Genomic DNA, 23,097 nt, shown 5'->3' with positions numbered 1-23,097 from the left:
ACACACACACACACACACACACACACACACACACACACACACACACATTCTGGCCACATTGGCCTCTTTGCTCTTTTCTATGCCTTAATCACCCTCCCCATTTCCTGCATTGTGCTCCCTCCTCCTTTCAGGTCCCTCCTTGTATGTCATCCCCTTATCAGTACAGTCTTCCCTAACTACCCTAACTAGAAGAACAACCCACACCCATCCTTTCTCTTTTATGCTTACTTCCCGCTCCCTAGGCTTCTTACCCATTGAGAAAGAATATAGTTTGGTTATTTATCTCCCTTCCCTAGACTCTGAGTGCACAAGAGCAGGGGTTTCTGTCTGCTTAGAGTTGTATCTGTAAAGTCTAGAGCAGGGCCTGGAATATAGTAAGTACTCAGGATAAATGTAGAAGGAAAAACATTGCACATAAACTTGGTTAAATACCTATAAACAATGTTTAATAGAAATATAATTTTCAGCAATAATTTTTCTAGATTTTCTTTCTAGTTGTCCAGAATGTCATCTTATACTAGTACCTTATTTATTGTACTTAATGATTTAATCTTATTTATTAACTTTAACTTTTCCCTCATTTATACTCTTGTGATTTTTCTAATCTTCACTTCATCCATGGAGTTTAAATAATCTTTTATACCTTTGGCTGCAATTTTTGCCTTATCAACTGCTAGGTCATTTACTATAGTGAATCACGTACCAAGTCACTTTTCCCTCTGCGCTGTTAGTCCACCATCTCCCGTAGACAGTCTCTCCATTAATTTGAATTCTGCCAACTGCTGTCGCCATTTGGAGAGTCCCCCTTCTATGTTGTGTTATAAGGGATTAAGGTCTGCTTTTTCATTTTTAAAAATTTATTGTATGCGGAGCCCTCTTTCTAACTCATCACCTCCCATCATCTCCTACAAAAAGCATTTGCAGTCCTTATTTCTGCCCTGTATCAAAAAAGGAAAGTATAGGCTTCCCTGGTGGCGCAGTGGTTGAGAGTCCGCCTGTCGATGCAGGGGACACGGGTTCATGCCCCGGTCCAGGAAGATCCCGCATGCCGCGGAGCGGCTGGGCCAGTGAGCCATGGCCGCTGAGCCTGCACGTCCAGAGCCTGTGCTCCACAACGGGAGAGGCCACAGCAGTGAGGGGCCCGCGTACCGCAAAAAAAAAGGAAAGTATGTTCTCACATGCTCATTAGTGGTTTCTGAAAAGTAGGTATCAGTTTATTTGCCATTTTGAGCACATCTAATACCAGAGTTGTGACTATTAACTGCAAGTTAAGTACTGTGAGCTTGCCTTCACTTGCTCTTTTCCGAATAAAAGGTATGGCCCGATCGTAGGAAACGTTAAGCCAAGAAATTAGTGTATTGAAATAGTTTTGGAGTTCTGAATTGAGATGTTACAGAATATTGGCAGTTGAAGCTTTGGGTAAGCCCAGTACGAAGGAGGAATGGAAGAGCAATAAAGGCTTGTCTGGTGTGTCTTCACACAGTAACAACTGGGCTCTGAGTTGCTGAAGCGTGCCTGCCGGAACCTGTGTGCAGCTCTTTCAGCTTTGCAGAACAGCTGTCTGAAGAATGCATTTGTACAAAGGGGTTTGAGGATTGTTTGTAACCTTTAAGTAAGAAGTTTACCTAACTGACAATGTAAAATGTGAAACCTACACGATAGTTCAAAGAGTTGCTTTACCTGAGCATTTGTCTCCTTTTGAACAGTGCCAAGCTAAGCCATATGGTGCCATATGCTTCGAAATAACTGGTTTGCTTGGAGTTTGGAAATGAAATTAGTTATTTAACCAGTTTAAACAGTATATAAAGTTTAAAGTTCATTTACTTTCATAGGAGAAAAATAGTGTATTCATTTTATTCCAGCAGTATAGTTCCTGTTTTCTTTTAAACCAGAGTCTTTCTCTCAGTGGGTTCTGGAACTTAGATTTCATTCCCTCAGTTAGGTTTTCTAACCACTGGTCCTATATTGGCCAGAGCAAGGAGATGGTATCTGATGGAATGGCTTTTGCATGCAGGCTCTAGCATATACCAGCTTCATGATCTTAGGCCAGTTAGGTGGCTGTTCTGAGCTGTTTCCTCATCCTTAGAATGTGAGGGGTTGATCAGAGTCAGCCCATGGGGTTATGAGTAAAAGCAATGCCTGTTAAGTTCAGATTACATAAAGGGCACAGCTATGTGGTACTGTCACTTATTCAGCAAAAGAGATGCTGTTCATTCAGCCAGCTTCTTAGGGTACCTGCCAAGTTCTAGATAAAGAAAATATGAAGACAAAAATGACTTGATCCTGCTTCAGAAAAGCTTACAGTTGAGTATGTCCCTTGGGTCTTATGTTTCTTGACCTAGGTTTTATTGGTATAAATGAGACTAGATCTAAGAGATTTGCTTCTCTTTTAGTGGGTGCAAAGGGGTTCACCCAGATGTGCTGCAATTTGTCATCTCGACATTGAAAGACCGTGTCTATTATATATAGAATATAATATATGAAGTATAGTGTAGTAATTTAGTGATGTGCTTGGCTTCAAATATAATTATTTGTGGCACAGTAGGGGGGTTTTTAGCAACTGATCCATTTAAACATAAAACCTTTACCTGTCATCAGGTTACAAATTTCCCAACTATACAGATCCTTTTTTTAAAAAAAAAAAATTGTGATGGCAATTATGATTAATTTTCTGTATTAACAAAACTTGGTTAAGGTTTTTTTGTTGTTTTTTTAAAATAAATTGCCCCATTTTTTGATGTTCAGAATAAGGGGTTTCTTTTTCTTTATTTTTTCTTTATTTTTTTGGCTGCATTGGGTCTTCATTGCTGCATGCAGCCTTTCTCTAGTTGCAGCAAGTGGGGGCTACTCTTTGTTGCAGGGCACGGGCTTCTTGTTGCAGTGCACGGGCTTCTCATTGCAGTGGCTTCTCGTGGAGCACGGGCTCTAGGCGTGTGGGCTTCAGTAGTTGCAGCATGTGGGCTCAGTAGTTGTGGCACACGGGCCCTAGAGTGTGCGGGCTTCAGTAGTTGCGGTGCATGGGTTCAGTAGTTGTGGCTCACAGGCTTTAGAGTGCAGGCTCAGTAGTTGTGGCACATGGGCTTATGTGCTCCGCAGCATGTGGGATCTTCCCGGACCAGGGCTCGAACCCATGTCCCCTGCATTGGCAGGCAGATTCTTAACCACTGTGCCACCAGGGAAGCCCTGGGACAGCATTTTTATGGGCCCTTCTATTCCCTAAGAGCAAGTGGAGCTAAAAGTCAGAACATATACTTTCTGACTTACTGAACATATCTCATATACTTTCTCACTTGAGGAGAGTATATGTACGGAAACTGGGCATTCAATAGCTAAGCAAACAACTTACAAGGTATTTAGTAGTCCGCTGCGTGCAACAGGAAGTGTGTTTGAATTACATGATCACTGCTGTTTCAGGAAATTAAGGCAAATCAGCTTTATACAAAACAAACCCAGTTACTAAGAAATAAAGAGGTCCATTTACTGTGGTTTTGTTGTTGGTGGTTAACATGGAATATACTTTGCCAGATTTGTTTTTTCTGGTTGTATTATACCTAACATTTATTCCAAAGATATATCTTTTACTTGTGTGTATCCCAGCCAAGGCATTTTTAGCAGTAAACCTGTTGAGTGACTCCTTCTTGTACACCATTAAGATTGCTGCCGCCAAGTTGTACATCCAAAGGCTGTGTCTTCTAGCCTTGATAAAATAGTTTAGCTTCTGCTAGATACATGTTGAGCAAGATCTACATTTACAAGTAGCTAACAGTTTTTATTTTTTAAAAGAAACTTATCACAAGATGTTTTTAGTGCATTTGTTGGTGAAAATAAGTCCTTGGCAGAATTACAACATTGCATGTAGGCGGTCTTTTTGAAAGAGCCAAGTTTTACCATTTATTTTCATTAGAAAATATAGTGATTTTTACCATGGATTCCCAAAATAATAATGCCTGCTTACTTTAGTGGGAGGTAGTGGGTTTGCAATAAAAATCGTTGGTCAGAATATTGAAGAGGTATTTTTAGAAATACTGAAGGATTGTAACTTCTTAATATAATTTGGTTTTTGGAACATCAGTAATACTCAAGCAGATTTTTTTTTTTTTCCAATTTCACTTACATTTCCTCAAAGAGTCATGCCTGTAAATTTTGGGGGATGTCGGGGGGAGCAATTACAGATTCATTCCTTTGATTTTGGATATCTCCATGAAAAAGTAAAGGGGAGGGGGTAGGGAAGGGGCTAAGATTTGAGTAAACAAAGTACAGATTGGAAAATGTTTGCTTTTAATATTTAGGTTCATCGTAAACTTGAATGCCTAGAGAGAGGTATTAATATAACTTTGTGGACATGAACTGAGTTTTTATTTTTACCTGAATGATAGCAGGAAGGTTAAACATAGTTTTTAGACAACAGTATTATTTGTATTACTACTCTTTTCACGGATTAGTGTTCAAGCACCCAGAAGAAGATATTTGTGTGTGTGAAAAAGTTCAATATTAATAATGTCTTTGGACAAAAACGTAACATAACTGCACTGTTTGGTGACAGTTGTATTTTTATGTATTTATTTAATTCATATATAGCACTTTTTAAGTGCCTGGCACTGTTCTAAGTACTTTACAGATATTCATCCAGTATTAACTCATTTAATGGTTAATCATTTATTCGAGTTGTTAGAGACCATAGAAGAAAATAATTTGAGGGTATTGTATATTTTTCTATTTTATTTATTTTTGTTGTTGTTGTTTCTTCTGTTTGTGTGGACCTGGGACCCTTAGTCTCAGGGCTGGCAACAAATCACTTGCAGAACTTGTAGTTCTGCTTTTAATGCTCAGAACGTGTGAAAGACTCAGTTTTGAAATGATAAGGAGTTTGGACTGAACTAGTTTCTGTGTTAAAATTGTAAAACTTAACATTTCCAAGAAAATAAAGCATTTGATGAATAAATAAAAGTTATACCTGTCCCACCCCTCTTTTGTTTCATTAAGCATATTTTTTATGTTTACATGCTAAAAGAAGTTGTTAGACGTTATTTTAAATTCTACAATGTCTCTATCCCTGCCTGTTCTAGCATGCTCAAAGATGACCTTCAGCTCAGTGATAGTGAGGACAGTGACAGCGATCAAGTAAGTTCTGTACACCCCACAGTACCAGGAATTCATTTAAATCCATGTAACATTTCTGAGCCGCTTATCCTAACCTGTTTTTTTGTTTTTTTCCTGGTCCTTCTTCCCCTTATTGTGAATGCCTAGACCCCAGAGAAGCCTCCGTCCGCATCTGCACCTCCAAGGTACTGTGTTTGGGTTTCTCCCCATCTGTACAAAATGTTTGCTTTTTTCTACCAAATGGGGAAGTTACAGCCTTATTTAGTATTTTCATAGCTTCTTCATGGGAGAAGGAGATGGATGATCATAGTTAAAAGAAAGTACCTGTTTAATATTTTGGAAGCTTAAATCAGCCCTAGAGAGGTTGTTAACTCTATGAAAGAGAGTCCCTGCGTCCACCTAAATCTTTAGTCAGTTTTGTATGTGTAAAATTTGAGCATTTAAAATAAGCTTAAATCACTTTCATCAGTATTATGTAACCAGTATTTGAAAAGTTACACTGAAGAGCTCAGTGTTTTTATGAAAGTGACAGATTTGCTCTGTTTTCAAAAATTAAAGCTGAATTATTTCTAGTAATTGTTTTCCATAGTGCCTGTCTTCATAGTTATATGAATTTTCTAATTGTTTCAGTTGCTTTAAAAGATGACCTGCAGGGGACTTCCCTGGTGGTCCAGTGGTTAAGACTCCACGCTCCCAATGCAGGGGACCCGGGTTCGATCCCTGGTCAGGGAACTAGATCCCACATGCTGCAACTAAAATATCCCACACGCTGCAACTAAAGATCCTGCATGCCGCAACTAAGACCCGAGCAGCCAAATGAATAAATATTAAAAAAAAAAAAAAAAAAAAGACGACCTGCAGTACATTTTGGTATGATGGAAAATGGCACTGTTTTCACTTTGTAAACAGCTTAGCCATATTTTAGAAAATGTAATGCTTTCGTTTTTAGAAATGGAAACTATGTGAACTACCTTTATTTACCATTTCTTCTGGTACTGAATTTAATGATTTAATATACCAATACCTGTCCTCCGTGGACAAAGAGTTAAATTACCCTGTAGTCGTTTTACTCCCTTGAGATGTGGTCATCCATTTTGAGACAAGCTCAGCACTAAAAACCTTGCTCTCATATAGCTGAGGTTATAGTTAATGTGGAGGAAGATCACGCATAATTATGTGAGGTCTTAAGGATTCATAAGCTCTGCTTATTTATATCCCATTTTGTTCAGTAATTCCTGGTGGCTTGTAACGACTTAGAAAATATGACAAAGTAACCTAACTGAAAAGTGGAGGAGGGAATAAAAGGAAAAAAAAAGGTGTGGGGGGGTGATAATTAGAGACAGGAATAATACTGAAAGTATATCTCTTTTTGACCATCACTTGGTTTAAGCTCTTCAGCTACCACAAATTTGACATGGGAAAATTCTGTTTTTGTATAGTGTTTGTTTTAAAATTGTCTCAACTAGTCACTTTATTATCTAATAAATTTTTGTTATTCTAATATAGTTACTTAATAAATTTATTATCTTGAAAATGTTTTGGGTAGATTTGGAGGCTTTCACGATTATAGTTACTGATTTACTGCTGTGGCTAATTCCATCTAGGGCAAGGTTTTAAGATACGCTTTGAAATTCTCTGTGTGTCCAGCAGTGTGATCACTTGTGTGTTTTCTCACAAGCCTAGAGTTATTGCCCTATCCTGAAAACTTGAAGTAGTTATTCTCTACTTCAGCTGATATTTGGGCGTGATCCTAAGCCACTCATAAAGAACGGCCCATTTTATCATTCTGCCCAAGAAGTGTGAGTGGATTGCCTGTGGGGTCACTTTCCAAAGGAACCCCATTTGTGTTCAGCAGTCTCTGACTTCTCTACAGTTGGTTCTCATATGGAGAATAGAGGAAGACTTTAATGGATTGGCTGTTCTTTTATAAATTAACTCCTTTGGGTTTTATATTGCAGGTGTCAGCAAAGTTAAAGGGTCAGAAAGTCAAGGTTTTAGGCTTTGTGGGCCCTAAAGTCTGTGTTGCAGCTATTCAACTCTGCTTTTGTAGTATAGAAGCAGACACAGACAATGCATAAAATACTGGGTGTGAATGTGTTCCAACAAAACTTTATTTGGAAAAGCAGGCAGCCAGCTCAGGCTATGGTTTGTCCACGCCTGATTACATAGTTCGCAGTGTTCTTCAGAAAAATTCCCCAGGCTTCTTTTATGCAGTTACCTGGTGAGCTGTTGCAAGGCTTTTTCACTGAGTTTTGAGCCACCATGGGCCTTGCTTGCGCTCAACTGGCTGCCATGGTCATTTAGTACTGCTAGGTAATCTTTGAGGCCCCTTCTTTCGAGTAGCAGAAAAATGGGCAAAGAAGGAAGGGAGTCGGGAGGGAAGGAATCCACCTCGCGTGGGTCTTTGACTCTCTCGCTTGCTCCGCAGCGCTCCGCAGGCGCTGCCGGCAGCCGCGGCCTCAGCACATTCCAGCAGCGCTGAGTCGGAGAGCACCAGCGACTCTGACAGCTCCTCGGACTCGGAGAGCGAGAGCAGCTCCAGTGACAGCGAGGAGAATGAGCCTCGAGAAGCCCCGGCTCCCGAGGTACTGGTCTGCTCCGGGCGCGCCGTCGACCCCCGGTGGCCCCGGCTGCCTGAGGGGCTCCGTCCTGGGGGCGGCGCTTTCCGGCCGCCATGCACGCTGCTGGCTATTCGTGTTTACTTGTTTCTTGGCGTTGGGCTGTGGAACTTTGGGAGAGATGTCTTCTCTCCTGTTGAAAATGATAGGTTCTTCCCTGTTGCTGCCAGAGCTGTTTTGAAGAGCAACGCACTGAGAATATGTACACCCCATTTTCTTTTCCCTTCTTTCGAGGAAAAAAAAAACCAAAAATCGTTTTCAGTAGGCTGCCATTTTAATATTAATGAGAAAGCTTTTTGAAATTTTAGGAATGCATGAATTAAATCAAAAGGAGACAGCCTGCTTTAGCAAAGGGCAGGAACGTGAACTAGAAATAAGCCGTAAGAGGTTCTATTTTTGAATCACTAAAAGCCATGCATTAAATTGATGGCGATGTAATTTCGCCAGGGCCGTGTTTCCTGATTCCACTGTCCCACGTAAAATAGGAATAGTGCTTGCCTGTCACCCATCCTTGGGAGATATTGTAAAGATAAACAGATGAGACTGAAAATGTCAAGCACTAAATGTATCTGGAGAACTTATGCTATTTACTGGATTGTTGAACAAAAGTAATGTAGTAACAACTAACAAGGTTGCCAAATGTCTTCAAAACTTAGAGTAGCAGGGTAAAATGTTTGCTGGGGAAGACATTTTTAGTGAACTAGACCAGCTTATATAGAGAAAACTATTCTCTGTATTTAGCTAGGAATCCCAGGAAATGAGATTTTCTGATTAAGAAAGCGTTAAAGTTTTCAGTATTTGTCTCTGCTGTTTAGAAAGCAAGGCCACTGCACTAGAGCATTAACCAAATCCATCTGGAGATGATGTAGTGAGACTGAGGAACCATGTCCGAGGGCAAGGGAGGATGAGGAAAATACCTGAGTATCATTTTGTTGTTGTTAGATATGAGTTTATGTCTGGCACAGAGTAAGTGCTCAGTAATTATTTTTGGAGTGAATAAACATAGATCAGCATTAGCTGCACTTGAAGTGCCTTTCAGATTTTAGAAGCTACTCTGTGTATTTCTGGGGGCTCTCTGTTTTCTCCTGAGATACTAATTGCTGTTGAAGTAATTTTTCTATGCCCCAGGGAAAAGGGTACTGAATATGCTCTACAGAGAAATTGTGTGCTTGTTCATGTTACTGTTCATAAGATCTTTGCTTTATGTCTCACCCTTATTCACTAAGAAAAATCTGCATGCTTGTTTGGTTACTGATATAAGCAAGAGAATCCAATTAAATCAAAATTCAATTCAAGTAAAATGGAAATGGCACAGACTTGGCTGAATAATTAAAACTTGAAAGAAAAATTTAACCTGGTGTTTGTTTTAATGAAACAGTTATATCTTGTTGCTCACGAGGTTATTGAATAGAATAGATGTAGAGACTCTTAGATGAAAAATGATGTTCCCATCGTACTTTACTTTTTAAAATCACTTTCCTAAATAGGCTCATATTTGTATATTTGTGTTAATGTGCAAATCTAGACTTGAGTATGGTTTTGTTGGTTATGTACCAAGGCTTGACTTCCTCAGGCATATTTTTGTCTTTGTCTAGATTTTAAACCTTTAATTTTTCCCAAAGTTATTTAACAACCTTTCTTTCCTTTTAAAATAAATACCTGCTTTATTGTAAATCTGTGTTAGTTGAGCGTTACGTGAATTCCATAATAGGTCATAGTTACTAGCTTTAACTTTCTCACCCTTTTCTTTATTCTATTTTTAATGCTGAGGAATTTGCTCCTTAAGTCTCCATTTTAAATTCATTTGACGAAGTTGTCCAGTGACCTTATGAGACCTGAAATGTTATATGTGTGCCGATGGGCTGGTGGTAAACTTGGGGAAAAACCACTTTCAGTCTCTTCTTTATAGTGAGTCAGCATGTAAATCTCAGCTTTTCAGAATATATGAGACGTATCGCCCTTTTACAGCTTAAGTAAAGTTCAGGGAAAAATGATTCTATTCTGTTATTCAGGGATCTGCTTAGTTTTCTAATCTATTCATTGTCTAATTCTTTGGTAGTAAACAACTGTGGTCGATTATTTACTAAGATCTTGGCACTTTCTTCATAAATTACATAATGTAACCATCAACCCTAGAAGGTTGGGAGCTTTCTTTTCACCTGTAAGGAAGTAGCAGCACTAAGATTGAAACCCATAGCCGTTTAGCTCAGAAGCCATTTTTTTTCCTACTACATCATGCTATTTCTCTCTTTCTTTTTTTTCTTTTCTCTTAAGTTTTGGAGTTGTACTCCCTCACAACAACTATGATGTTTTACAAAAACAAAAACACCAAAAGACATATGTTGTGCATAGCTGAAAACTTTTTTTTCAAAATCATTCTAGAATACACGAACTTTTGCCAATTCGAGAAGCTAGGAGAAGTAAAGAGACATACAGTCAAACATTTATTAAGATGCTCATATATTTTTGCACCTCCTCTGTGCAGTGTCTGGGTTGATCCAGCACTGGGAGGCTGGGGGTGGGGCATGGGGAAAGGCTGAGGAAGAAATGAAAGTCCAAACCTTGATCCTCTCCAGCACTTACACTCTTAAAATTCATCTTAAAATCTGTTTTTTATCAATCTCTTATGTAAAACTTTCCCCCATCCCAGCACCTAAATAATACCTAACGTTAAAGGAATTCTATCCATTTTACATCTTTGTAGTAGGTATACAAAAAGGATCACCCCTACCCTTTCCTCTCGTCTGGACACACCAACTCAGTTTTACCCTGCAATTGGGCCATAGGCCTCCCTTCTGGACATTTTCAGTACCGCAGTAGAAGAAAATATGTTTTATTTCTGTAACCAGGACATTCCTTTAGGGACTACTAAATGTATCTTAAACTGCCCTGTTTTGGGGTGTGGGGGGGGAGAAGCGGATGTTATTTATACCAGGAATGACCTTCCCTTTTGGTTAATGTGTAGGTACTCTTCTATAGAGCAAGAGTGTCACTGATTGCAGTGCAGTTGTCAGCGTAGCCCTGGTGAAAGATCTCTATACCTTTCCCGAGAAAGGGTTTGAAGGATTTGGTTCCTGAGGTGATTGATAAGTGATACATCCTTTTTTTTTTTTTTTAATTTTTATTGGGGTATAATTGCTTTACAGTCTTGTGTTAGTTTCTACTGTACAGCAAAGTGAATCAGCCATATGTATACATATATCCCCTTTTTTTGGATTTCCTTCCCATTTAGGTCACCACAGAGCATTGAGTAGAGTTTCCTGTGCTATATATATAGTAGGTTCTCATTAGTTATCTATTTTATACATAGTATCAGTAGTGTTTATATGTCAATCCCAATCTCCCAGTCTCCCAGTATATAAATGATATATCTTAATGCCTTGTTCCCAATCATTTAACCATTAGAACTACCACGCCCTCAAGTCTTTCAAGAAATAATGTCTGACAAGTAGGTAGGTATGGTGTGCTAATCTTTTCTCTACCCTAAACAACCATCCTGTTTTGTTAGAATATTGAATGCAGTTTTAGATTATGTGGGACTTTGTCAGAGTAGTTTCCTTCTTCCCTCTCTCCCTCCTCTGAAATTCAAATGAGAGCATGGGGATAGAGTTGCTATAAGTGGAGGGAGCTACAAAGAAGGTATGTTGTCTTAAGCAGGGAAAAAACAAAAAAAACCAAAAACCCCACAATTCTGTAGCCCTCTTTCTGGCCAAAGTATGATCCTACCTAGTTCCTTAGAGTTCCTCTTAGTTCTATTTTGTTACAGTTACACAAAGCCCAGTCTAGCTACCTGATCGTTTTATTACCCAACCTTTTCCTGGCCCCAAAGCCTTTACGTTATATCCACATATCTTAAACGTATTACGTTTGTGTGTTTTTATAGAATTGTTTGGGATATTCCACTTGGGAAAATTGTTAGCAGTCTTCCCTATATCATCCACTTACTGGAGCGAGCTCCTTACTCAATAATCTAATCAGTTAATCCCATGTGAGATATCTTTGATTAACTTGCTGTTGTGCTGTGGAAATGATTTAGTCATTTATACAAACCACCTGTCAGGAAGGATCTTAAAAGCGTGAAGCATGCCAGTGACATACTGTCCTTTTTTTAAAAAAAAGTAATCATTACTTACTTTATTAAGGCATGAATATTTTCCCAAATAGCATAAAATTTATAGGTACAGTAATACACCCATGAAAAAGCCCAAATAAATATCTCATGTACACCACTGTGTGCAAGACATAATAGTAGAGTTTGGAGATAAAGATGTCCTCATCATTGTTTTAATAAGGTCTAATATCCCATTTGGAGAGAGAGAGAGTGCAATGCATCAATAGTCAGTTAGCAACAAAGATTTTAACAAGATATCTCCTGTTAAGATAACAGGAGAAGTCAGGGACTTCTGTTTATTTGCCAAGCGAGTTTCACAGATAATCAGTATAATCTCACTGCTCTTAATTGTGTGCTCTGGAGCCTCCCTGTGTTTCTTAGAAAAATAGGTGCTATTTCAGAGACTGCCTGTAACAGGAGACTTCATGTTTGATTTTTAAAGAATTCAAGTGGGACTAATGGCTGGCAAATGTGACCTCACTTGGTTCTTTTTACCCAGTTGTAAAATTTGAAAATCAGAAGACAGTGTATCTATGATAAACTGAAAGCTGTGTCGTGTATTAATACTTTTAAGTGAATAAGAGAAATGAAATCGTCTTGAAGAAAGTCATTTTCAGTTGACAAGTACATCAAAAAAAGGGATAAAGCGTGAAACCCATCCATAATCACTAAGACTGATTCATTGACCTTCTTCTGAAAATCCTTGATGAAAAGATTCTTTTTGGTCTTCATTTTTCCCTATCATTTCACAAGCCAAAATGTGAAAATTCTGTTTAAATTATATGGTAATTACCAGTGGAACAAAATATTTATTACACAGATTTCTCCGCAGTTGCCAATGGTCTACATTGGTCAGTATGTAATGGTCTATTATTAGTGTCAGCCACAGCAAAATTCCTGTAGCATGAAAAAATTGGAAGATTGTTTTAAGAGTTAATTGTTATAGAATTTGACCTATAATTAGAGGGGGGTCAAAAGAACCTGAATTCTTAGGTTTGGAGTGATTGCATCTCCCGGCCAGTCCTGTAGGATTGGGTGACTAACCCAGAAGAGTATCATTATTGGTCAGTTAACCCTATCTTCTTTTTCCTTGTTTGTAGCCCGAACCTCCGACAACAAACAAATGGCAGCTGGACAACTGGCTGACCAAAGTCAGCCAGCCTGCGCCGCCCGCCGAGGCCCCGGGCAGCGCCGTGCCCCCGGCCCGGCACCCGGACAGTAAAGGCAAGGGTGGCGACGGCGCCACCGGAGGTCACGAGCGCTCGGAGTCCAAAGAGCCTCCCCCCAAAAACTCCAGCAAAGCCCCCCGGGTGCCTTCTGAAGGCCCCCATGCGGGCAAGAGGAGCTGTCAAAAGTCCCCTGCCCAACAGGAGCCCCCACAGAGGCAAACCGTGGGATCCAAACAACCCAAGAAGCCCGTCAAGGCCTCCGCCCCGGGGCATGCGGATGCGCATGCAGATGCGCGCGCCAGTCTGCTGGTGGAGAGCGAGCCCGGACTTCCTCCCCAAGCCTCCAAAGACCAGCCTTCCAAAGACAAGCCCAAGGTGAAGACGAAAGGGCGGCCCCGTGCCGCAGAGAGCCGTGAGCCCAAGCCAGTGGCGCCCACCCCCACCGAACGGAAGAAGCACAGGAGCGGCCCCCCGGCCCCCCCGAAGGCACCTCCGAAGGACGCGGCGGAGGACAGGAGCCCCGAGCACTTTGCCCTCGTCCCCCTGACCCAGAGCCAGGGCCCTGCCCGCAGTGGCGGTGCCAGGACTAGTGGCTGCCGACTGGCAGTGGTTGTCCAGGAGGACCGCCGCAAGGACAAACCCCTGGTGCCTTTGAGAGACACCAAGCTGCTCTCCCCGCTCAGGGACACTGCGCTCCCGCAAAGCTTGATGGTGAAGATTACCCTGGACCTCCTCTCTCGGATACCCCAGCCTCCTGGGAAGGGCAGCCGCCCCAAGAAACCGGAAGACAAACAGCCCTTGGCAGCGAAGAAGGCAGATTCTGAGAAGAGAAGCTCAGAAAACTCAAGCAAGTTGGCCAAAAAGAGAAAGGTGAGTGGGGGGCTGACCTTCCCGTACGGTGTGGAACATACCTGCTGCGGGCTTGGGGCTGTCTTTGGCCCTTGATTTTAACCCTGAATCGTCTTAGAAGAGGCTGGAAATCTTTGGATTCCATGTTGCCTTTGCGACTATACCAGAGTTAGTCTTTCACTGCAGATAAGTGTTGATAAATGCCAGATTGCTTTAAGTCTTGCTAGTTTGAAAAAAAGATGAGGCAGTCATTGAAAAGGATATCTTGCTTTAGAATAATATAGCATTAAGGGTATGTTTTTATCTATTGTGATAATATTGGTATTTACCACCTGGCTCATTAGGTTTTGCCCTAGAAATTAAAACCTTACATGAACTGAAATGTGAATTCTGAATTACTGACAGGAGTGCTATATACTAAATTTTACTCCTGTAGTTTGATCATTTTGATACTGATATTATATCCATGTTTTAACTCATGGCCACCTAAAACCTCATTAATTTGAAACCACCAGATTTAGAATTTGTGACTCCTGTTAATGACTTTTACTAATGAGCAGAGCATTATGAAAAAAAGGTTTAGAGCTATTATAGAGATGGTTAGGCCATCCTTTTGGGTGATATAGGCTGTTATGGTACATTGTGAAGTATTAAAATCTGTCATTTATCATGGTATTTGGAAGCTTCACTTAAGGAATGAACATAGTAAAATAATAATAATAATAATCCCTGCATTATTTAAGACCCTTGTTACTTGGACATATACACTATTTTGAACAGTCTCCTTTCGATCTTTATTCTGAATTATTGAGCTCTTGATATATATTTTTTTGCTGCTTCTTGATGGTGAAAGATTAGTGAATTTTCCCCCCAGTGGCATTCCCAAGCCAACCTACCCAGGATTCAGAGTGAAAGGCACAAGAAGGGCCAACTCTTGCCTGCTGAGAAGGAATATAAACAGTCTTATAAATACATAAAAAACTCTAAGTTGTGGAAGTTGAGCTAAGAATAACAAGGACAAAAAGATCATGAAGACTGCTGTCGTGTCTGATTTGACTGATTACTCCACTAGGTTAAAAATATAATGTGACTCTACCAAATAGTAAAGGGCGACAGTTTCTGGAGCGCCTTGTCGAATGAGACGTGAGGGTGTGTATTGCCACCATAATTGCAGCGGGCAAGTCCAGTGGGGTGGGATCAAGTGCCAATTGGCAGTGCTGTTTCAGCTAGAAGAGGGTGTATTCTGGTTCCTGATAACTTTTAGTTTTTTTTTTTTTTTTTGCGGTACGCGGGCTTCTCACTGTGTGGCCTCTCCCATTGTGGAGCACAGGCTCTGGACGCGCAGGCTCAGCGACCATGGCTCATGGGCGCAGCCGCTCCGCAGCATGTGGGATCTTCCCGGACTGGGGCATGAACCCGTGTTCCCTGCATCGGCAGGTGGACTCTCAACCACTGCGCCACCAGGGAAGCCCAGTTTTTTTTTGTTTTTATTTATTTATTTATTTATTTATTTATTTATTTTTGGCTGCATTGGGTCTTCATTGCTGTGCGTGGGTTTTCTCTAGTTGCACCGAGCAGGGTCTACTCTTCGTTGCGATGCACGGGCTTCTCATTGCGGTGGTTTCTCTTGTTGTGGAGCATGGGCTCTAAGTGTGCAGGCTTCAGTAGTTGTGGCGCATGGGCTTAGTTGCTCCGCGGCAAGTGGGATCTTCCCGGACCAGGGATTGAACCCGTGTCTCCTGCATTGGCAGGCGGATTCTTAACCACTGCACCACCAGGGAAGTCCTTGATAACTTTTAAAACAATGTGTGCCTGTAAGAGGTGTAAAACTTTATGGAGAAAATTGTGATGGGCCAGGCTAGGAAAAGGTGCCTGCATCTAATATTCCCGAGAAATCGTCACAAATATACTTTTTTTTCATGATGTGTGTTTTATTTTATTTTATTTTGTACATATGTATATATCACATCATCTTTTTAAAATTAATTTTTATTGGAGTTTAGTTGCTTTACAATGTTGTGTTAATTTCTACTGTACAGCAAAGTGAATCAGCTCTATGTATACAAATATCCTCTCTTTTTTGGATTTACTTCCCATTTAGGTCACCACAGAGCACTGAGTAGAGTTCCCTGAGCTATACAGTAGGTTCTCATTAGTTACCTATTTTATACGTAGAATCAATAGCAAAAATACACTCTTTTACCTCCTCCTGGGAAATCTTTTGTCACCTGTCCCCCAGCTACCCTAATACTATCTAGTCTCCACTGCTGACCTTCTGCATCAGCTGGAGTGGGGAGAGGGGAGAAGTATTAGCTTCTAAAACACTTACTAACTGGGGGTAAATGTTGGAAATTGGAGGCTCCCCAGACAGTTGTCAGACCAGTCCATCCTCCAATGCAAATCTAGAAGCTCTGCTTGCAACTCCAGAAAGGGAAATTCAGCTGTCCCTGTTGAGTATATGAACTGTGCCCTCTGAAAGCCATTTTTCCAGCCCTTGGCTGAGCTCTCCTAGGGCAGCTTATTTATCTTTCTGTTCAAAGGATGGAGAAATAATGACTGCCTCATCTTAGGCAAGTCCATGCTTGCCTTAAAGCTCTGGCAGGCAGCTGAGAGATCTGGCTCTGGGAACAGCCTGCCTCCCTGCTGTGGGACTGACAGGATCAGGGGCTGAACCAGTGGTTCCAAACCCTGGCTGCACATTCCGGTCCCCTGGGGAACCCTCAGTACTGGTGGCAGGATGTGTGCCACCCCCCAGCCCCACACTCCCATTGTTATTTTCTAACTCCTCGGGTGATCCTAATGCGTAAGGCTCTGGAGCAGAACCTTATTACCAGGCCAGGATTGTATAAAGCTAGTGTTTTGGACCAAGAAATCTCTTCAGTGTGGTGCATTTAGACATCATGGATCTAGACAACCAGGAATTCCTGGCCTGAAGTATGTCACTGGTTAGAAACATTACTTAGGAGCTTTCAGATAAATATAAACATCAGCCAACAGTATAGCTCTTTCATGATCAGAGAACTGTGTGTCATTGGTTTTGCTTCCTGCTGGATTCCAGGTGGTGGTATTAATACTGAACATCATAACCTCAGGTTCTCTCTGTGAGGGGCAGGCTCCCCCTTTCCTGTCAGGACCCTGACTCTACTTGCTCAGGGTACCTTTGGCCACCACCCTTGGACAAGCGGGGCAGCTCTGTGGGCAGCCCAGGTCTCTCTTTAAGCTTAGGTGCTTTCCCCCAAATTTGGATAGTGAAGACTTGTTCATTTCCTTCATATTGAGTGTGAACACTAGAAAAAACTCCACGAGAATATAGTGAGAGCCGTTGAATAATGTTCCTGCTCCTTGGCATTAGTGGGATTTATTTAAAGTTTCATCCCTCTCTTGGCACAAAATTTAACAAATATTTTCAGAGGGTTAACAAACCCTTAAAGCCATTTTAGACTCAAAAGTGTGAGAAAATGATCATAAAGAGTTAGAGAACACAGGGACATGGGGAGGGGGAAGGGTAAGCTGGGACGAAGTGACAGAGTGGCATGGACATATATACACTACCAAATGTAAAATAGATAGCTAGTGGGAAGCAGCCGCATAGCACAGGGAGATCAGCTTGGTGCTTTGTGACCACCTAGAGGGGTGGGATAGGGAGGGTGGGAGGGAGATGCAAGAGGGAAGAGATACGGGGACATGTGTATATGTATAGCTGATTCACTTTGTTATAAAGCAGAAACTAACACACCATTGTAAAGCAATTATACTCCAATAAAGATGTTAAAAAAAAAGGATTCCATTATGAAGATTAAATATTCCCCCCAAATCTCTCCTTATATATTAAAAAACATATTTTTTAAGCCTGAAAAAAAAAAGTTAATAGTTGTTGATAGCTGTGATGAAGCCATCAAATGTGGCACCTATAGAAATGTACCTATTTTTTTTTTCCCCTTTTTCTTTTTTTTCTTCTACTTTAAAGGAGTGGGTTGGGGACAATTCATGAGAAAAAAGAGAAAATTGTGAGGGTAAATAGACATTAACTCACATGGTACTCCTTATATAAACTACAGAATTTCTTCAACCTGATTACAGTTTAGAATTTAAAATAGAACTTGTATTTTCTTTTATATAATTTTTAAGCTTTATGTTTTCCAGACTTGGAAGAAAAGTTGAAGCTGAGAAGCACAAGATAATATACAATCAGGGCAGTGCAAATGAGAAGATTCTAAAAGCACACCAAACATGCATAGAGCTAAGCATTGCTCTCGGTGCTTTCTTAGATAACCTCATTTCATTCAGTCACCTTATAGATGTCTTTCAAATAAAATGTTAGACTGTCTCAACAGTTGTTTAGACAAATAACAGAACTGGGAGATTACATTCATTCAGGTCTTTCCCTTTTTATAAATAACTGCTTTATGGACCAAGAAGCTTGGACACTTTTGGACAAACATTTCAGTGCCATCGTTTATGTGTGTTTTGAGGAGTGGGGAGGGAAGTTATGGGATCTGGTGGGAAAATGTGCATTTTTATTGCTTGATGGTTAGTTCAGACCTTCCCAAGATCTGACTGTTTTCTCTTGGGTTGTTTCTCCAGATCAACATTCCCAGTTATTATCCTTCAAAATCAAGGATTTGAAAAGTCATCCCTATAATTTCCTAAAGCCACTTACATCTAATTTCTCCATGCCTGTTAGTTACCCTAAAAGCATCATATGAAGAGCTGTTTTAGGGCCAGTCTAATGCCTGTGTATTCCCTCACCAAAAAGAAGGAAAAGAGTGGATTCCCTTTGCTTTTCTGTGGTACTTTCCCCAGTGAATATAACCTGCCTCATTCATGGGGTCAGCTTGGACTTACCTGCTGTGGCGTCGTCTTATTGAACCTCCTGCAGAGGCAAATCCCAGAAAAGTACCTGAACTTCCCCAAAGGCTGCTTCTCCACTTTTGCTATGCTCCATGTGCTACCAAGCGTATTTGCTTCCCTGTGGGAGAGGAGGATAGAATTTAGAATTGGAGTGCTGAGCCCGCATGTGTCTCTTGTTCAGCTGCTACCTTCTTTAGATGGGATCCAGAAAGGCCTTCACATCACTTGGCTGCTTAGCAAAAGCAGGTCTGGAGCTCAGTATGCTGACCCCTCCCAGTCTAGTGGATCTTGGCTCCTTTGCTCTCTTTCGCATCTTTTTTGTTTTTTTTAATATTTATTATTTATGTATTTATTTATTTTTGGCTGCATTGGGTCTTAGTTGTGGCACGCGGGATCTTCGTTGAGGAATGCAGGATCTGTCATTGTGGTGTGCGGGCTTCTCTCTAGTTGTGGCGTGCGGGTTTTCTCTTCTCTAGTTGTGGTGCGCAAGCTCCAGGGCGCGTGGGCTCTGCTGTTTGCGGCACGAAGTTTCTGTCCTTGAGGTCCACGAGCTCAGTAGTTGTGGCGTGCGGGCTTAGTTGCTCTGCAGCATGTGGAATCTTTGTTCCCTGACCAGGGATTGAACCCACATCCCCTGCATTGGAAGGCAGATTCTTTACCACTCGACCACCAGGGAAGTCCCTCTTTCACACCTTTCTTGCTTTTAGTGGGGTGGGGCCGGAGGAGCAGGGTGTGTGTGCAAGTGCCTGTTAGGGGGTGGGTGCAGGTTGGGAGGCGTTGGTGGCATTCTTGGAGAAAGGCCTGAGGTCGTACTTCCAGATCAGTGTACTGACGGGCTGTTACAATATCATCCCTGGCTCAACCCCTCCATTGTCCCCACTCCTGCCACCCTAGTGCCCGCCACACTTCAGTTTCCCTTCCAGATGCTCGTCATCTCTCCCCATCATGGCTAAGCTCTGAGTCGACTACGTTAGAAACTATGGCCCCAAACAAGTGTTAGTTCTAAAAAAGCCACTTTCACTGCCCCCTGTTATCCGAGGCACCTAGTTGGTGAGTCAGGTGCTGAGGCAGGCAGCAGGCTGCCCTGGAGGCCTTCTCTTCAGAAACCGGCTTGGCCTAGCACAGTCCCAGATCTTCCTTTTATGGTGTTCATTCTTGCCCTTTTGCTCCACTCTGTAGGTGGAGCCGCATTTGGCAGATAATCTGAGGCTGCCTGACCCAGCAGGTTAAGAAAAGTAAACAAGTCAGTCAGGAACAGTCATCGGCCAGCAGGCTCCTCCTGTTGGAGATGCGGGCACCGTCAAGACATTGTCCTTCTGGAAAAAGGGAGTGTCCAAGACCCAGACCTTAGACAGGGGTCCCTGAAATGGGAGTTGATCTGTGGATAAGCCACTGAGCAAAGGAGACTCCTTTTTCCTTCTGAAGAGAGTACGTCACTCTCACCTCACTTTCAAATGGCTTCTTGACCCAGAAACATCTCAAGAACTCCTTGCCTTCTGTTTTCCAGTCTTGGAATTCAAGTGTGTGTTTCCTGCCACCCAGGATCAGATGACTCCCTCTCTAATGGCGCTTTGCTAAATCCACCCACTTAGGGTTGTAGTGCAGGTCTGCTCCTGGGCCAGCTGACGAATGCTCACGGAGTGCCTGCTCTGGGGATGCCCCCGGGACTCTTCCTACAGAAGACAAGAGGGTTCCAACTACAAAAATACTGACCCCGGCCCACAGGCGTGAATTCGGGTCAAAGCAAGCACAGTCAACAGAAGGGGATTTTGCTTAATTGGTTTAACGGCTTACATTCTACCAGCTGACAGAATATTACCAGCTTCTAAGTTGCTACATGTCAACATAAAGTGTATTATTCCAGAAAGTGCCAACATAGTTGTTAAAACTAGCATTGAAGTTAGTCTTTGGTGATTGTTGGTTTTGGGCTGTTCTCTTGAGTCACTGATTGGCACAAGCCCGAGTTAAAACCAGTTTATGAGGATTGACTCACTATGAATCTTATTTTCATGTGTGGTTTATAAGGCCTGCCACTTTGGTTTCTAGTTATAACTAGCATGTCCTAAGCAGCATGAAGATATACAAACAAAAATTAACTCTCATTCCACCTCTGGGGTTTGGTATTTTCTTTAGAAAGTAACCTTGTGGACCGTTTATGCTTAGCTTTGTCTTGGGGACTTATCCCACATGTCGTTAACTGCCTGGAAATGCCTTCCATTTAAAAAAGTATGTATTACTAACTACTTCATGTGCAAGTTAATTATCTGCCTGGGTATTTTAGCAAATTCTGTGACTTTTTCAAAAGATAAATTTCCCACCCTCTTGTAATGCTTGCTGTGCCAGCTGTGTGGCTTTTAATCTAAAACTCGAGAGAATTCACTGGGGCCATTGGTAGCAGAGCCTCTTGGCCACAGTGGGTGTAGTGATGAGGGGATACCCCTTAGTAGTAGGGTTCTATTTTAACCAGTCACTTCTGGTTTATTCTTTCTTCTCTGCCAACATTGAGTTCATTATGAATTGTTGAATGGAGGGTGAGTTACATGCTGGGCAGAGCTGCAACAGGCCTCTCCTGGCCTGTGCCAGGACCTTTCATCTGTCCTGAACTGTGCTCCAGGCTTGTGCTGCCGGCCTGCACTGCCTGCCACGTGAGAAACAGCCGTGTGAAATTTACTGTTTCAGCTGTGCCTGTGGGATATGCTTATTCACATCATGTGTTCTCTTCTTATTAAGTCCCTCAAGACCCTTTTTCCCCGGTCTTCTGTAATGAATGGTTATGTTTCTGAGCAACTGATTTGTTTTTATCTTACCTAACCTGTACATTTAATAATTCTTTCTTTGCATCAGCTCATTGGAAGTTCAAGGTCCATTTTGCAGATCACCTCTAGAAAAGTGTGTAAAACAGTTCTGTCCAGTAGAAATATAATGTGACCCACATACATAACTTAAAATTTTCTAGTAGCCACGTTAAGAATATAAAAAGGAAAAAAAAACAGTGATAAATAATTTAATCCGATGTGTCTAAAATTACCACTTCAGTATTTCATCAGTAGAAAAATGATTACATTCTCCTTTTTTGGACAAAGTCCCTGACTTCACTTGTCGCTGTGGACTAGCCGTGTCCAAGTGCTGTGCAGCTCTGGGATGGAGTGTGCTGGACAGAGCGGAATCGGCTTCCAGTGGTACCATAGTACCAGCCTTCCCTTGGATTTCTTTTCTCCACCCATATTTTCCCTTCTTCTTAATGTTCTCACCTGTGCAAACACTGAGAGATGAAAGGGAAGTATCTTTATAAGCCATCTTCAATTTTCCATTTTGAAACAAGAGGGAGATGTTTTCTGCGAAGTTATGAAAGGCTGGATGGAGGCGCACACCCAGGCATGCTTGCTTGCAGAATGCCGGGGGAGGGAAGGGCATGTCTTTGCTATTTCCCTCCTTTTGAGCAGGGCCAGGCCGCTGATTAGCGCCTGGGCAGAGCTTGAGCCTACACATCTTAATTTGTTCATTTTTCTTGGAGAAATTCAGAGAACGAGGGAGAGACTGTGGTGAAAACCGGGGCCTCCCACAATGAGATCATTTGAAGAATGTTGTTTTTCCCTTTAAGGCTCTAAGAGAGGATTTCGGGTTTTTTAGGGATTGTCCTAGATTGGCTGGTGGTGTCCCAGATTTCTCTCCCCGTGAGCTGACAGTTGAGGAGTTTAATTCTAAAGCACCTGAGTCGATTGAAGGACTCCCACCCATCGCTTCACTGTCCTTGCTAGAAAGCTTCCTTCCCACAGGGCCATTACGTGAGCACAGACCAGGGGGAAGGAGCCTGCATTTTGGACTTTCTGTAAATTTGATATACATGTTGTCATGGGAAAACGAATCTGTTTTCTTCTTGAGTAGAGAAAAACCTGGTTCTTTCCTTAGTCCTTCCTCATGTACAAATCCGTCTCAGTACAAATCACATCAAATCTAGATGGTCTGCTGCCCTCACCACCACCACCCCCTCCCATACACAGTGTAGATACTTATAAGGTTTCTGTGTGTGTTTACAAGTTTCCAAAAGTCTGATTGCTCTCATTGACCTTACTGCATATTTTTTTCTATTTTGTCTGTACAATTATGTTTGTAATAATTTGCTGTTATACTACAATAATAGGGTGAAGCAGAAAGAGACCACGATAGCAAGAAAATCAGGCTGGAGAAAGAAGTCAAATCGCAGTCATCACCCTCATCCTCCCACAAAGAATCTTCTAAATCAAAGTGAGTATAGAGTTTAGGAACAGGCTGCGAAGGTGATCGAATCTTCCTGGATGGCAACACGGCAAAACACTTTTCTTCTGCAGTAGAACGAGAGAATAGTGAACTCGTCGGGCTCATTTTGACGATATGCTAAGTTCTGTTTGTTTTCCTTCAC

The 23,097-nt window shown here is 41.7% G+C and overlaps 1 protein-coding gene across 13 annotated transcripts in view; it reads left to right on the top strand.

Annotated features, from left to right (window-relative positions):
• Positions 1–23,097, top strand: part of AFF1 (ALF transcription elongation factor 1) — a 207,507-nt gene that overhangs the window by 167,444 nt on the left and 16,966 nt on the right. For all 13 annotated transcript variants that reach the window (XM_027095842.1, XM_027095846.1, XM_027095841.1 and 10 more), the window contains 5 exons: positions 5,067–5,121; positions 5,248–5,285; positions 7,529–7,685; positions 12,930–13,868; positions 22,840–22,943. In XM_027095842.1, coding sequence (XP_026951643.1) covers positions 5,067–5,121; positions 5,248–5,285; positions 7,529–7,685; positions 12,930–13,868; positions 22,840–22,943 — 1,293 coding nt within the window. The remainder of the gene's footprint in view (positions 1–5,066; positions 5,122–5,247; positions 5,286–7,528; positions 7,686–12,929; positions 13,869–22,839; positions 22,944–23,097) is intronic.

Source organism: Aethalodelphis obliquidens, unplaced genomic scaffold, assembly GCF_003676395.1.
Source record: "Aethalodelphis obliquidens isolate GAN/ISIS:26980383/991018 unplaced genomic scaffold, ASM367639v1 scaffold95, whole genome shotgun sequence".
NCBI classification, from domain to species: Eukaryota; Metazoa; Chordata; class Mammalia; order Artiodactyla; family Delphinidae; genus Aethalodelphis; species Aethalodelphis obliquidens.
Note: the sequence above shows the minus strand (reverse complement) of the source record. Positions and strands in the feature narration are given on the sequence as shown.